The following is a 17,525-nucleotide window of genomic DNA, read 5'->3' as shown; positions in this document are numbered from 1 at the left end:
TCTATGAAGAGGTAAGTTCCGGATTGGACCAAGGGAACCCAGTGGACATAATGTATATGGACTTTTCAAAAGCTTTTGATACGGTGCCACACAAAAGGTTGATACATAAAATGAGAATAATGGGGATAGGGGAAAATATGTGCAAGTGGGTTAAGAGCTGGCTCAGGGAGAGGAAACAAAGGGTGGTTATTAATGGAGCACACTCGGACTGGGTAGCGGTTAGCAGTGGGGTACCACAGGGGTCAGTATTGGACCCTCTTCTTAACATATTTATTAATGACCTTGTAGGGGGCATTCAGAGCAGAATTTCAATATTTGCAGATGACACTAAACTCTGCAGGGTAATCAATACAGAGGAGGACAATTTTATATTACAGGATGATTTATGTAAACTAGAAGCTTGGGCTGATAAATGGCAAATGAGCTTTAATGGGGAGAAATGTAAGGTCATGCACTTGGGTAGAAGTAATAAGATGTATAATTATGTGCTTAATTCTAAAACTCTGGGCAAAACCGTCAATGAAAGACCTGGGAGTATGGGTGGATGACAAACTCATATTCAGTGGCCAGTGTCAGGCAGCTGCTACAAAGGCAAATAAAATAATGAGGCATAGATGCACATGAGGAGAACATAATTTTACAAGTCACTAGTTCGACCACACTTATACTGTGCACAGTTCTGGTCTCCGGTGTATAAGAAAGACATAGCTGAACTGGAGCGGGTGCAGAGATGAGCGACCAAGGTTATTAGAGGACTGGGGGGTCTGCAATACCAAGATAGGTTATTACACTTGGGGCTATTTAGTTTGGAAAAACGAAGGCTAAGGGGTGTTATTTTAATGTATAAATATGAGGGGACAGTACAAAGACCTTTCTGATTATCTTTCTAATTATAGACTTAAGACCGGGACAAGGGGGCATCCTCTACGTCAGGAGGAAAGAAGGTTTAAGCATAACAGATGCGGGTTATTTACTGTAAGAGCAGTGAGACTATGGAACTCTCTGCTGTATGATGTTGTAATGAGTGATTCATTACTTAAATTTAATAGGGGATTGGATACCTTTCTTGAAAAGTATAATGTTACAGGGTATATACACTAGATTCCTTGCTAGGGCGTTGATCCAGGGAACTAGTCTGATTGTCGTATGTGGAGTCGGGAAGGAATTTTTTTTTTCTCCAATGTGGAGCTTACTATTTGCTACATGGGTTTTTTTTTGCCTTCCTCTGGATCAACATGTTAGGGCATGTCATATTGGAATATGTTAATGTCAACAATCTTTTTGATAAAAAAAAAAAAAAAATCAACAAAATTCCACAAATATGACACAATTGTTAATTGGGTAGCAGGTACACATCTGAAAATGCAGTTCATGCAACAGGCCACGGTATTGATGTGACATACAGAAGTTAAATTTGACTAAAGTAAATGGATTTGAAGAAGAAAAATTAAGTAAGGTAGATAGTTCCTTCTATGTCTGGCTTTTGGGGACATTTTTTTTTCTTTTTTGTATAAAGACAGTTATTCCCCACTTTAAAAACAAAAAAATAACACTAATTTAAAAAAGTAGTACAGTTGCTCATGATTAGGTTTGAGCGAAACGTATCGGCCAATTTCATAAGTCGCCGACTTTCGGCAAAGTCAGGTTTCATGAAGCCTGACCTGATCCCAGTGTGGGATCGGCCATGTGGTACGCGATCTTTGCGCCAAAGTCGCATTTCATATGACTCGTTCAGCGCCATTTCTCAGCCAATGAAGGTGGACGCAGAGTGTGGGCAGCGTGATGACATAGGTCTCAGTCCCCACCATCTTAGAGAAGGGCATTACAATGATTTGCTTGCTTTCTGCAACGTCACAGGGGCTATAAAGGGGTGTGCACACCGACCGCGATCTTACTTCTGCCGATCTGAGCATAGGGAGAGGTTGCTGTAGCTTCGCCAGAAGCACGGATATTGTTCAGAAGGGAAGATTTACCCCCAAGCAGCTTGTGCTGTAGCGATTTCCACTGTCCAACACCACTTTTTCTTTGCAGGGACATTGGAGGCTAGATTTCTGTGCATCAGCTCTGTAGCTTATAAGGCTCCCTGATGGCTGCATTGCTGTTTGTATGCCGCTGTGCAAACCAACTGCTTTTTTCAAAGCAAAAATCCTGTTGCTCCTTCTTTTCTGCCCAGTTCTCCTGTTTCTTTGTCCACACTTGTGTGCAGCAGTTCTTTTTATTGCTGCCATACTTGTCCTTTGATCATTGTAGGGAGATTGAAATTCTACTACAGCCCTTGTATTTTTTGATATATCTGCCAACCACTTTCTGCCACTCAAACTGTGTAGTGTAATACAGTGGGCCTGATTTTCCCAGCAGTCTCACACACATATAAAGGGAGATTTAAATTCACAACAAGTTTACGTACACCTTCTAACTGGTTTTACAGTACCATGTAATGTTTTAGTTTGGTTACATTTTTCCAAGAATGAGGAAGTCTAGTGGAATAGGTCGTGGCCGTGGGTGGTCATTGCCAGCTGGTAATGATGGTAGTGGTGGTGGGAAAAGCAATATAGCACGTAAGTCTAGAGTTGTTGAGCCAGCGTCATCGTCTGGCTACACAAGGCCTCGAACGCTCCCTTTTCTGGAAGTATGAAAACCGCTATTAAAGCCGGAGCAGCAGGAACAAGTTTTAGCTTTCCTTGCTGACTCTGCCTCTAGCTCTTTCGCCTCCTCTTCGGAAAGTGTAAAATTTTAAAAGCAGCGCGTCGTCAGTGGATGCTCCTGGTCAGGAACAAGTCGCTTCCTTGTGTCCTTCACCCAGAACAGAGAAGGATGCATCAGGCGACACAACGGGTTACTCCATGGAGCTCTTTACACATACCGTGCCTGGGTTAGAAAGGGAAATTGTTAACAGGCCATGCCCATTACAAGATGAATCGGACATGGAGTGCACAGATGCACAGCCACAGCTAGATTATTCTGTTCCATTGACTCAGATCACAACATTGCCCTCGCAGTGTACTGAGCCAGAATCTGACCCTGATGAGACTACGGTGCCCTGTCCCGAACGCTATAGCACCGGCTTACACGGTGACACAGAGGAAGGTGCACAGGACATAGAAGAAGAGGTGATAGATGACCCAGTTGTTGACCCCGATTGGTAGCCATTGGGGGAACAGGGTGCCGCTGGCAGTAGCTCTGAAGTGGAGGAGGAGGAGCCGCAGCAGGCATCAACAGCTTTCATCTGGCAGGCCCGTATCTGACCAAAAACAGTTGTAAGACAGTGTGGCCATCCGGTTAAAGTAGCTCAGTGTGCAATGCCTGAAAAGGTATTCGATAGTAGGAAGAGTGAAGTCTGGCAAAGTGATCTGTAAGAAATGCTCAAGGACCTTTAGCAGAGGTCAGAATGTCAAAAATTTAAATACAAGTTGCATGCGTAGACATTTAACCACCATGCACTTGCAAGCCTGGACTAACTGCCAAACGTCCTGTAAAGTTGTTGCACCCGCTCACAATGAAGCTAAGTCAGCAATGCTACATTCCTTACCTCACTGAAAGCCCACTGTTTACGACACCACCTGCAGCAAATGTGGGGGTATCATCGCAAGGCCAAAGCAGTCGGGGAATCACTAGGTTCTTGGTAGGAAACTCTCTATGTAGAATACCATCACCAACCCTCTGTCATGTCCACCACCACCCCCGCTAGTTCCATCATATGCAGCTCTCCAGTCCAGCTCACCCTACAAGAGACTCTCCTTAGGAAAAGGATGTACTCCTCTCATCCACGTAGACAGGGTTTGAACACCCACATTGCTAGACTAATCTTGTTAGAGATGATGCCCTACCGGTTGGTTGAAAGCGAAGCTTTCAAAGCCCTGACTGCCTACGCAGTACCACGCTATGACCTTCCCAGTCGACACTTCTTTGTGAGAAAAGCCATCCCAGCCCTCCAGCAGCATGTAAAAGAGCGCATCGTCCATGCACTGAGGCAATCTGTGAGTAGAAAGGTCCACCTCACAAAAGATGCATGGCCAGTGACGTTGCGTGTCCATCACAGCACACTGGGTTAATGTGGTGGATGCAGGGTACACAGGGGACAGCCATAGTGGCACAGCTCTTCCTCTTCCTCTTCCTTTTCCCCAGCCCATTTTCTTTCACTGAAGGCTTTGGCTTCATATAGCCAGAGATGTGTGGACATAGAAGGAAAATGTGCAGGCGGGAAGCTGCACTTAAATGCACAGAGTACATGAACAGTTATTTACTGCTTTTAACCACTTGGCATTTTTTAAAACCCAGAAGTGATTTAAAAGAAGCTCAAAATACTGAACATATGAACAACTACTTATCTTTAAAACTGCAGTGCATATCTTCGTTCTTTTTGGTTTAGCACTTTTTCAGGTGGGTTACAAAGCAGATCTGCCTTTAATATGTCTTGTGATCATACTAGGTCAGACTTATTAGTAAGGGGCATGACCACTTAATGTCCATAGGGCAGCATGAATGTCAAATATGGCCATGGTAACAAGCAAGCTTTAACAGCATCTCTGATTTAAGGGTTCAGTAAGACTGTATAAATCAGACTGAGATTGGAATACAATGCACTGATTGGCCGGCGGCTCACACAAGCATGACTGCTGCATAGAAATGCATGAAGTTGTCATTCTAGGGTCAGGTGAACCACGGCCAGTCTGTGCACTGCATTAAATTCTTGGCCCACTCTATAAAGCCATTTGACTGTGCCCTAGGGTGGGTGTTTGCGTACTCCGGTTTCCTCCCACATTCCAAAGACATACTGATAGGGAATTTAGATTGTGAGCCCTGTCTGGGACAGCGAAAATGTGTGCAAACTGTAAAGCGCTGCGGAATATGTTAGCGCCATATAAAAAATAAAGATTATTTTTATTTCAGTGTTTTTTTTGTTTGTTTTTTTTACAAAAAAGTGTTTGCTGCTGCATTCTAGTGCATTAAAATAAGTAATTGCAATTCAAATGCAGCAGGACAGATCTTAGCTACACAATCACTGATAAAATACATTAGATCTATTGCTGATGCTGACACCTCCAAGTACAAACTTGAATCTATTATTTGCATACTACTGCACTCCTTTTTCTGTGCTGCAGATGCACAGCACATTAAAGTCTGGACTATTTATTCAGTGTTGTTGTCATGGCTCATTTTCAGAATTTCATGCGGTGACCTTATGCTGTCATCTGTTTCCATCTCTGCTAACTTAGTCTTTATTTGTTTTTGTCCAAATGCTGTTGGTTTCCCTTTTATCTTGGTTTTCCTTTCTTGGTTGGCTTCTTTCAGGGTATTCTCTATTTTTCTCTTTTGGCTTTGTCCTATCACATTTTGGGACTGAATTTATAGTTGCCTTTGACTTGCCTCACTTGCTGGCCATACATCCATATAGATTGGTGTTTGGAGTTCCAGCTCCTCAGCTAGTGTCTCCCTGCATGCTTTAATCCTACCTTTTGTTGGATACAAGGAAGTGTATTAAGATATGCGGCTAGAGCCTTTTCTAGTCTGTATATGGACAGTTTGGGTACAGGTGTGGCTTCTCTCTTTGGTAGTTATTTCCCTCCTTGATGACCCTCCCCCCCTCCCCCCCCCCTCATGTGAGTGTGTGTGCACATGATCATAAGTTTTAGTGTGTTCTCGCCTTATCCCTATTGCTGATCTTTGAGCTCTGACCTCCTCTTATCACTATCCTAAATCTCCTTAACAATGGCTGCTGTATTCCTTATTTCAGCCCATGTACAGGCTGTTATAGTCCCTCTAGATTGGCTGCATTTTACCAAGTCATTGGATAACTATTGTAGATTGTAAGCTCTCACGAGCAGGGTTGTCTTATTTTGCTTTAATTATTGTATACGTTGTTACTTATGACTGTTGTGTTTTGAAACTGTTAAACTGTAAAGCGCTGCGGAATATGTTGGCGCTATATAAATAAAGATGATGATCACAATAATCACCAACTACAAGGCATTATGAGGAGGCCAGGACCAGTGAGGTTGCTTCTGAGGTCCTTTGAACCTTCCTTCTGTGTCTGAAGCAATCTTCACAATTTGTAAAGTGTGTTCTATATTCTATATCAGTTAGGTCCATATATATAATTGGACAGACAACATTTTTCTAATTTTGGTGTTAAACATTACCACAGAATTTTAACCCCTTCATGACCCAGCCTATTTTGACCTTACAGACCTTGCCGTTTTTTGCAATTCTGACCAGTGTCCCTTTATGAGGTAACTCAGGAACGCTTCAACGGATCCTAGCGGTTCTGAGATTTTTTTTTCGTGACATATTGGGCTTCATGTTAGTGGTAAATTTAGGTCAATAAATTCTGCGTTTATTTGTGATAAAAATGGAAATTTGGCGAAAATTTTGAAAATTTCGCAATTTTCACATTTTGAATTTTTATTCTGTTAAACCAGAGAGTTATGTGACACAAAATAGTTAATAAATAACATTTCCCACATGTATACTTTACATCAGCACAATTTTGGAAACAAAATTTTTTTTTGCTAGGAAGTTATAAGGGTTAAAATTTGACCAGCGATTTCTCATTTTTACAACAAAATTTACAAAACCATTTTTTTTAGGGACCACCTCACATTTGAAGTCAGTTTGAGGGGTCTATATGGCTGAAAATACCCAAAACTGACACCATTCTAAAAAATGCACCCCTCAAGGTACTCAAAACCACAATCAAGAAGTTTATTAACCCTTCAGGTACTTCACAGCAGCAGAAGCAACATGGAAAGAAAAAATGAACATTTAACTTTAGTCACAAAAATTATATTTTAGCAACAATTTTTTCATTTTCCCAATGGTAAAAGGAGAAACTGAACCACGAAAGTTGTTGTCCAATTTGTCCTGAGTACGCTGATACCTGATATGTGGGGGTAAACCACTGTTTGGGCGCACGGCAGGGCTTGGAAGGGAAGGAGCGCCATTTGACTTTTTGAATGAAAAATTGGCTCCACTCTTTAGCGGACACCATGTCATGTTTGGAGAGCCCCCGCGTGCCTAAAAAATGGAGCTCCCCCACAAGTGACCCCATTTTGGAAACTAGATGCCCCAAGGAACTTATCTAGATGCATAGTGAGCACTTTGAACCCCCAGGTGCTTCACAAATTGATCCGTAAAAATGAAAAAGTACTTTTTTTTCACAAAAAAATTCTTTTAGCCCCAATTTTTTCATTTTCACATGGGCAACAGGATAAAATGGATCCTAAAATTTGTTGGGCAATTTCTCCTGAGTACACCAATACCTCACATGTGGGGGTAAACCACTGTTTGGGCACATGGTAAAGCTCGGAAGGGAAGGAGCGCCATTTGACTTTTTGAATGAAAAATTATCTCCATCGTTAGCAGACAACATGTCGCGTTTGGAGAGCACCTGTGTGCCTAAGCTTTGGCGCTCCCCCACAAGTGACCCCATTTTGGAAACTAGACCCCTCAAGGAACTTATCTAGATGCATATTGAGCACTATAAACCCCCAGGTGCTTCACAGAAGTTTATAACGCAGAGCCATGAAAATAAAAAATAATTTCTTTCCTCAAAAATGATTTTTTAGCCTGGAATTTCCTATTTTGCCAAGGGTAATAGGAGAAATTGGACCCCAAATGTTGTTGTCCAGTTTGTCCTGAGTACGCTGATACCCCATATGTGGGAGTAAACCACTGTTTGGGCGCACGGCAGGGCTTGGAAGGGAAGGCACGCCATTTGGCTTTTTAAATGGAAAATTAGCTCCAATCATTAGCGGACACCATGTCACGTTTGGAGAGCCCCTGTGTGCCTAAACATTGGAGATCCCCCACAAATGACCCCATTTTGGAAATTAGACCCCCAACGGAACTAATCTAGATGTGTGGTGAGGACTTTGAACCCCCAAGTGCTTCACAGAAGTTTATAATGCAGAGCCATGAAAAAAAAAAAAAATTTTTTCTCAAATGATCTTTTAGCATGCAATTTTTTATTTTCCCAAGGGTTACAGGAGAAATTTGACCCCAAAAGTTGTTGTCCAGTTTCTCCTGAGTATGCTGATACCCATATGTGGGGGTAAACCACTGTTTGGGCACATGCCGGGGCTCGGAAGTGAAGTAGTGACGTTTTGAAATGCAGACTTTGATTGAATGCTCTGTGGGCGTCACGTTGCGTTTGCAGAGCCCCTGATGTGGCTTAGCAGTAGAAACCCCCCACAAGTGACCCCCTTTTGGAAACTAGACCCCCAACGGAAGTAATCTAGATGTGTGGTGAGCACTTTGAACCCCCAAGTGCTTCACAGAAGTTTATAATGCAGAGCCATGAAATAAAAAATCACTTTACTTTCCTCAAAAATGATGTTTTAGCAAGCATTTTTTTTTATTTTAACAAGGGTAACAGCAGAAATTGGATCCCAGTAATTGTTGCGCAGTTTGTCCTGAGTATGCTGGTACCCCATATCTGGGGGTAAACCACTGTTTGGGCACACGTCGGGGCTCGGAATTGAGGGAGCACCATTTGACTTTTTGAATACAAGATTGGCTGGAATCAATGGTGGCGCCATGTTGCGTTTGGAGAACCCTGATGTGCCTAAACAGTGGTAACCCCTCAATTCTACCTCCAACACTAACCCCCCCCACAACCCTAACCCCAACACACCCCTAACCCTAATCCCAACTGTAGCCATAACCCTAATCACAACCCTAACCACAACCCTAATTCCAACCCTAACCCTAAGGCTATGTGCCCACGTTGCGGATTCGTGTGAGATTTTTCAGCACCATTTTTGAAAAATCCGCGGGTAAAAGGCACTGCGTTTTACCTGCGGATTTTCCGCGGATTTCCAGTGTTTTTTGTGCGGATTTCACCTGCGGATTCCTATTGAGGAACAGGTGTAAAACGCTGCGGAATCCGCACAAAGAATTGACATGCTGCAGAAAATACAACGCAGCGTTTCCGCACGGTATTTTCCGCACCACGGGCACAGCGGATTTGGTTTTCCATATGTTTACATGGTACTGTAAACCTGATGGAACACTGCTGCGGATCCGAAGCCAAATCCGTACCGTGTGCACATACCTTTAGAATTAGGCTATGTGCACACGGTGCGGATTTGGCTGCGGATCCGCAGCAGTTTCCCATGAGTTTACAGTTCAATGTAAACCTATGGGAAACAAAAATCGCTGTACACATGCTGCAGAAAAACTGCACGGAAACGCAGCGGTTTACATTCCGCAGCATGTCACTTTTTTCTGCGGATTCTGCAGCGGTTTTACAACTGCTCCAATAGAAAATCGCAGTTGTAAAACCGCAGTGAAATGCGCAGAAAAAACGCGGTAAATCCGCAGCGGTTTAGCACTGCGGATTTATCAAATCCGCAGCGGAAAAATCCGCAGAGGACCAGAATACGTGTGCATATACTGAAACCCTAACCCTACCCCTACCCCTACCCCTAACCCTATTCAAACATTAGTGAAAAAAAAAAATTCTTTTTTTTATTGTCCCTACCTATGGGGGTGACAAAGGGGGGGGGGGGGGTCATTTATTATTATTTTTATTTTGATCACTGAGATTATATCTCAGTGATCAAATCTCAGTGATCAAAATGCACTTTGGAACGAATCTGCCGACTGGCAGATTCGGCGGGCGCACTGCGCATGCGCCCGCCATTTTGGAAGATGGCGGCGCCCAGGGAGAAGACGGACGGACCCCGGCAGGATCGGTAAGTATGATGGGGGGGGGGGGGGGAATCGGAGCATGGGGGGAGGTGGATCGGAGCATGGGGGGGTTGAACGGAGCATGGGGAGGTGATTGGAGCACGGGGGGTTGATTGGAGCACGGGGGTGAGCGGACAAGAGCACGGGGGGGAGCGGAGCACAGGATGGAGGGGAGCCGGAGCAGTGTACTGGACAGATCGGTGGCTTGGGGGGGCGATCGGTGTGGTGGGGTGGGGGCAAATAAGTGTTTCCAGCCATGGCCGATGCTGCAATATCATCGGCCATGGCTGGATTGTAATATTTCACCAGTTTTAATAGGTGAAATATTACAAATCGCTCTGATTGGCAGTTTCACTTTCAACTGCCAATCAGAGCGATCGTAGCCATGGGGGGGGGTGAAGTCACCCCCCCTGGGCTAAACTACCACTCCCCCTGTCCCTGCAGATCGGGTGAAATGGGAGTTAACCCTTTCACCCGATCTGCAGGGACGTGATCTTTCCATGACGCCACATAGGCGTCATGGGTCGGATTGGCACCGACTTTCATGGCGCCTACGTGGCGTCAAAGTTCGGGAAGGGGTTAAGCAATTCAGATGCAGTTGAAGTTCAGACTTTAAGCTTTCATTTAAGGGTATCCATATTAAAATTGGATGAAGGGTTTAGGTGTTTCAGCTCCTTAACATGTGCCACCCTGTTTTTAAAGGGACCAAAAGTAATTGGACAATTGACTCCAAGACAATTTCATGAACAGGTGAGAGCAATCCCTTCATTATGTCATTCTCAATTAAGCAGATAAAAGGCCTGGAGTTGATTTGAGGTTTGGTGCTTGCATTTGGAAGGTTTTGCTGTGAAGTAAAGATGCGGTCAAAGGAGCTCTCCATGTAGGTGAAACAAGCCATCCTTAAGCTGCAAAAACAGAAAAAAATCCATCTAAGAAATTGCTACAATACTAGGAGTAGCAAAATCTACAGTTTGGTACATTCTGAGAAAAAAAGAAAGCACTGGTGAACTCATCAATGCAAAAAGACCTGGGCACCCACGGAAGACAACAGTGGTGTTTGATCGCAGAATAATCTCCATGGTGAAGAGAAACCCCTTCACAACAGCCAACCAAGTCTACCATAAAGAGAAGACTGCATGAAAGTAAATACAGAGGGTTCACTGCACGGTGCAAGACACTCATAAGTATCAAGAATAGAAAGGCTAGACTGGACTTTGCTAAAAAAACATCTAAAAAAAGCCAGCACAGTTCTGGAATAACATTTTGGACAGATGAAACCAAGATCAACCTCTACCAAAATGGTGGAAAGACAAAAGTATGGCAAAGGTGTAGTACAGCTCATGATTAGTGTTGAGCGATACCTTCCGATATTCAAAGGTATCAGTATCGGATGGTATCGGCCGATATCCAAAAAATATCGGATATCATCGATACCCATGCAAGTCAATGGGACACTAATATCGGAAGGTATCCTGGATGGTTCCCAGGGTCTGAAGGAGAGGAAACTCTCCTTCAGGCCCTGGGATCCATATTCATGTAAAAAATAAAGAATAAAAATAAAAAATATGGATATACTCACCCCTCCGAAGGACCCTAGCTGTCACCGCTGTGAGCGTCTGCCTCCGTCCCTAAGAATGCAGTGACTGAAGGACCTTCGATGACGTCGCTGTCAGGTGACCGGTCACCGGATATTGACCGGTCACCTGACCACTCATGTGACCGTGACATCATTGAAGGTCCTTCACTTTATGCATTCTTAGGAACGGAGGCAGACGCTAGCAGCGGTGATAGCCAGGGTTCGCCGGAGGGGTGAGCATGTAAAAAATAAAGAATAAAAATAAAAAATATGGATATATTCACCCCTCCGGCGAACCCTGGCTATCACCGCTGCTAGCGTCAGCGGTGACAGCTAGGGTCCTTCGGAGGGGTGAGTATATCCATATTTTTTATTTTTATTTTTTATTTTTTACATGAAGTCTCCTTTCCTCCAGACCCTTGGAACCATACGCACCACACACGCCAATTCCGATATCACAAAAATATCGGAACTCTGTATCGAAATTCTGATACAGCAAATATTGGCCGATATCCGATACTTGCAGTATCGGAATGCTGAACACTACTCATGATCCAAAGCATACCACATCATCTGTGAAACATGGCGGAGGCAATGTGATGGCTTCGGCATGCATGGCTGCCAGTGGCACTGGGTCACTAATGTTTATTGTTGATGTGACACAGGGCAAAAGCAGCCGAATGAATTCTGAGGTATTCAGAGCCGCCATACTGTGTGCTCAGATCCAGCCAAATGCAGCCAAACTGATTGGTCGTCGTTTCATACTACAGATGGACAATGACCCAAAGCATAAAGCCAAAGCAATCCAGGAGTTTATTAAAGCAAAGAAGTGGAATATTCTTGAATTGCCAAGTCAGTCACCTGATCTCAACCCAATTGACGATGCATTTCACTTGTTAAAGACTAAACTTCAGACAGAAAGGCCCCCATCAAACAGCAACTGAAAACCACCGCAGTGAAGGCCTGGCAGAGCATAAAAAAGCAGGAAACACAGCATCTGGTGATGTCCATGAGTTCAACACTTCAGGCAGTCATTGCCAACAAAGGGTTTTCAACCAAGTACTGGAAATGAACATTTTATTTACAATTATTGAATCTGTCCAATTACTTTTGGTCCCTTTTAAAAACAGGGTGGCACATGTTAAGGAGCTGAAACTCCTAAACCCTTCATCCAATTTTAATGTGGATACCCTCAAATGAAAGCTGAAAGTCTGAACTTCAACTGAATCTGAATTGTTTTTGTTTAAAATTCATTGTGGTAATGTCTATAACCAAAATTAGAAAAATATTGTCTCTGTCCAAATATATATGGACCTAACTGTGTGTTGTTGGAGCCTGCAAATTTCATGACATTCAGCATGACTTCAATTCACGTCAAATCCATTTGCTCTTCTCTCTAATTACCACCTTGTTTTTTTTTTCTTACAATTTACCAAAAATTTTCACTACATTCATTATCAGAATATTGCTAATATTGATTATATTTCCAGCCAATTATATGTTAGTGCAAAGCTAGAAAAATGTTAGATACAAACGAAAATATGTACAAAATAATTTCAGTTTTATTTTTGCTTTTCAAAAAAAAAAAAAAGAACAAGTTTCACACTGGTCCCCTAGTACATATTAAATTGGGCTTCCTATTATGGTTCTTGCAGCTCTCAATAGATGAAAAGACTGGATCAATCCTACTAGTTTCTCAGTCTTTGAGGGCCCCATAGCAAGTTCAGAGCCTTGCTCTATGGCAAGTATGGTCAGTAGCAATGTTTCTTTTCCAATTTGTTTCATTTTGACAGCTGATTATATGAAATTCTGCAAAACTGCCTGACTCTTGTCTGTAAAATTACAATGTTTTACACCTGTTTTAAACTGTAAATATTATTATTCTTTTCACAGTTCGTGTTGATGAAAAGATGTCCTGCTCATTAAAACAGAAGTTCATTGTATGCAATATATTGGTGATCGTTTTCATCCTTCTCACATATCTGCTACAACCCAAGGATTCTAAAATAAACTATGTTTCCAACATTGCTGTTGGACCCCTAATACCATTACAGGGTAACAAAACCTTCATCGTCGCTCCATACTATGATCCCAGAGAATCCAGTTTAATAAGAATACTTGCTATAGTCCATCACACAGTGAACAACTTTTTCTGTTTGTTCTACTGTAAGCAATTTGGTTATGTACATGTTATGGCAGAAATTGATACTGTTAAGGACAATTTAGGGTTCCCATTTGAGACCACCAGTCTCCTATGTGCAAACCCACCAGAATGCAACTATACCTACATGTCTGTCTATACAAACCGCACAAAAGACCTAAGCAAACTTCCAGTGTTTAAGATCTCAAAAGATCCAATAGGGTCATTTTCTGCTAACTTCACAGTTTGTATCTCTGCGATATATGGGACGTATGATAACGCTTTGCAAGTGATCCAGACTATTGAAATGTATAAAATACTTGGAGCTTCTAGAGTCACCATCTATAACACGAGCTGTGGTGACAATGTGGACAAGGTTTTGAGATATTACACTCAAGAAGGTGTCTTGGAGGTAATACCTTGGCCAATAGACAAATATCTGAAAACCTCCAAAAAATGGAAATATGTTGAAGGACTCGACAGTGAAATTGGCTACTATGGACAAATTGCATCTGTTAATGACTGCATGTACAGAAATATGTTTAAAAGTAAATATGTTCTCCTCAACGACATTGATGAGATTATCATTCCATTAAAATATTGGGACTGGCCAACTTTAATGAGGAATCTCCACAAACAGTATCCATATACAAGTGTCTTTCGTTTTATCAATCAAATTTTTCTATCCTCAGAGCGAGAATCTGGGTTCAGTTTATGGAATCAAATCCCTGGAGATGATATTCTTCAACATGTGTATAAAGAACCTATTAACAACCTGTCCACCACATCACCAAAAATGATCATGAATCCACGAAAAGTCACTCACACTGCAATCCACACTGTTCTAAAGGCTGATGGTGACATGACATATGTTTCAAGACAACATGCTATTCTATTTCACTGTAAGAAAAAACGTAACCATGCGATTCTAGAGAGAGACTGGATCAAAGATGACATAATTTTGAGGTACAAGTCATCCTTAGTACCTAAAATCAATGCAGTTGTTCAAAAACTTTTCCAACAGCACTAGCTGATATAAGAGAATGTGGGGAAACAAAGTTTCTCCAGTTTTTGGTTTTACATACGGACTAATTTTATGCTAAATGTTTTGTATTCAAAGTTTTTTTTTTTTTTTGTTTTTTTTTTAAATATTTCTTCTATGATGGAAAATAAAATTGTTATGACTACTTTTACCAGAGCAGATTTCACAAGTTTGTGATCCGCACATCATCTAGTTGTCGGTGACTTTAAATCTATGGGTATGTGTTTAGTGTTTTTTTCAGATGGATTCCAATTGCAATCTACATGAGATAAAAAAATAATTTAATATATGCTCTTCAATAACAAACTCAGTAGGTATTTTACCCTCCTTCTGGTCCTGCTGTTTTGGCTGCAGCAGTGATGTCAATAGTGTACGTCACTGCTTCTGCCAATCGCTGAGCTCGGTGTTAATGCATTGAGCTTAAGGTACCGTTACACTAAACGACTTACCAACAATCACGACCAGCGATACGACCTGGCCGTGATCGTTGGTAAGTCGTTGTGTGGTCGCTGGGGAGCTCACACAGACAGCTCTCTCCAGTGACCAACGATCAGGGGAACGACTTCGGCATCGTTGAAACTGTCTTCAACGATGCTGAAGTCCCCGGGTTACTAAGTGCAGGGCCGCGCTTAGTAACCCGATATTTACCCTGGTTACCATTGTAAAAGTAAAAAACACCATACATACTCACATTCCGATGTCTGTCATGTTCCCCGGCGTCCGCTTCCCTGCACTGTGTAAGCGCCGGCCGTAAAGCAGAGCGGTGACGTCACTGCTGTGCTTTACGGCCGGTGCTGACAGTCAGTGCAGGGAAGCTGACGCCGGGGGACGTGACAGACATCAGAATGTGAGTATGTACTGTGTTTTTTTTTTTTTTTTTTTTACTTTTACAATGGTAACCAGGGTAAATATCGGCTTACTAAGCGCGGCCCTGCACTTGGTAACCCGATATTTACCCTGGTTACAAGTCAACACATCGCTGGATCGGCATCACACACGCCGATCCAGCCATGACAGCGGGTGATCAGCGACCAAAAAAAGGTCCTGATCATTCCCCAGCGACCAACGATTCCCCAGCAGGGGCCTGATCGTTGGTCGCTGTCACACATAACGAGATCGTTAGCGGGATCATTGCTACATCACAAAAAGCGTGATGTTGCAACGATATCGTTAACGAAATTATGTGTGAAGGTACCTTTAGTCATGCAAGCTACAGTTGACAGTACAATATGCAGATCAAAATATGTTAGCACTAGTGATGAGTGAGTGTGCTCGGAAGCTTTGCCTCTGAAACATGGGAGAAGCTCATAAACACTGAAGCGATTTCAGATCCAGTGGATCAACCAGCCTTAGAGTGCACCATTGTAATTTACAAGCCCTTAACCCAATTAAACTTTAGACAGCACTTTTATGTATACTAAATCCACAAAAAAAAGTGCTAATTAGTGATGAGCGAGTGCACTCAGGTTTTTCCGCGCACGCTCAGGTGACCTCCAAGTATTTGACTGCTCGGACATTTAGTTTTCATCGCGGCAGCTGAATGATTTAGGCTATGTGCACACGATGCGGATTTTGCTGCGGATCCGCAGCAGGTTCCCATGAGTTTACAGTGCAATGTAAACCTATGGGAAATGAAATCCGCAGTGCACATGATGCGGAAAAAAACGCGTGGAAATGCAACGGATTATTTTCCGCAGCATGTCAAGTCTTTGTGCGGAATCCACAGCGGTTTTACACCTGCTCCAATAGAAAACTGCAGATGTAAAACCGCGGTAAAATCCGCATTAAAAAACACAGCGGTTTTCCAATGCGGATTAATCACATCTGCTGCAGGAAAAATCCGCAGAGGATCTTTCTACGTGTGCACATAGCCTTACAGCTACTAGCCTGCTTGATTACATGTGGGGATTCCCTAGCAACCAGGCAACTCCCACATATGCTCATCCTGGCTAGTAGTTGTAAATCATTCAGCTGCCGCGATGAAAACTAAATCTCCGAGCAGTCATAAATACTCAGAGGTCACCCGAAAACCTGAGTACACTCGCTCATCACGAATTAGCATTTATTTATTTTTAATTTTTTTTTATTTTTTTTTTTTTTAGTAGATTTAGTTTATATAAAAGTGCTTGTAAGTTACAATGGCGCACTAAGGCTGTCTGGGTCCACTGAATCTGAATCGCTTCAGTGTTTGTGAGCTTCTCCCATGTTTCAGAGGCAAAGCTTTCTCTGCTAGAAGCCTGGCACAGTTATGACAGTCACGTTTCCTTGAACTCCTGATCATTTAGAGAGCAACCCGATAAATGGTGCAATTCTTAAAATAAGAAAGCCAAAAAGGCACAAATTGGCCTGGTTAACTTTTTTAAGGGTCCGGACATCTTTTGTTTTTTTAATCTTTTTTTTTTTTCCAGGTCACCACCTGACAGCATCATGGAGGACATCCTGCTTATCCATAGTGGGACAGGAAACCACAAGAGTTTAAAAGGATTCTCCCACTACTACCCTTCAGTGTGTGTGTGTGTGTGTGTTTTTTTTGTTGTTTTTTTCCCTGTCCCACTGCGGATAGGAATGACGAGAGATCTTTCTGTCCCATGCAGAGGGTGAGGATGGGGGGGCTCGGCCTCTTCCTTCCCACCGCAAGAGCTCTGCTATGCTGAAACCTGATTAATAGGGTTCCTCAGCAGCACCAGTGCAGTGCTGCTCCAGGTTATAGGGTCGCTTCCCCCTGGGGGCACTTGACCCTGGACGAGTCACCAGATGTACCTGAGCCCGGGGACGCTTCTGTAAGGTCGCACCTGTAGCAAGCGGATCTGGGAGAAAGATGAGGTGCCGCAGGTCATCTGGTGAGGATGCGGTCTGGACCGGCATGTGGGGTAGCAGGATCTGGGAATGTGCTACTATCCTGTCCTAGCTAAAAGGAGCAATATGGAGGACAGCACTAAACCTGAGATGGTGGAGAGCCAGGCACATTCAAGTCCCCAGTTAGGGGTTTCCCCTCTGTATCTCAGTAAGAATATAGGCTCATGAGGCATCTATTATGTATTATAGGGGCTTTCCTCCACGATGTAAAAGAATAAGAA

The 17,525-nt window shown here is 42.9% G+C and overlaps 1 protein-coding gene across 1 annotated transcript in view; it reads left to right on the top strand.

The window, feature by feature from the left end:
- Nucleotides 1-14,488, top strand: part of LOC138674033 (uncharacterized) — a 67,434-nt gene extending 52,946 nt beyond the window's left edge. The window contains exon 3 of the mRNA XM_069762017.1: nt 13,160-14,488. Coding sequence (XP_069618118.1) covers nt 13,160-14,436 — 1,277 coding nt within the window. The 3' untranslated portion in view covers nt 14,437-14,488. The remainder of the gene's footprint in view (nt 1-13,159) is intronic.
- Nucleotides 14,489-17,525: the final 3,037 nt, after the last annotated feature.

The sequence above is a fragment of the Ranitomeya imitator genome, chromosome 1 (genome assembly GCF_032444005.1).
Source record: "Ranitomeya imitator isolate aRanImi1 chromosome 1, aRanImi1.pri, whole genome shotgun sequence".
NCBI classification, from domain to species: Eukaryota; Metazoa; Chordata; class Amphibia; order Anura; family Dendrobatidae; genus Ranitomeya; species Ranitomeya imitator.
This window is presented reverse-complemented; position numbering and strand designations above follow the sequence as displayed.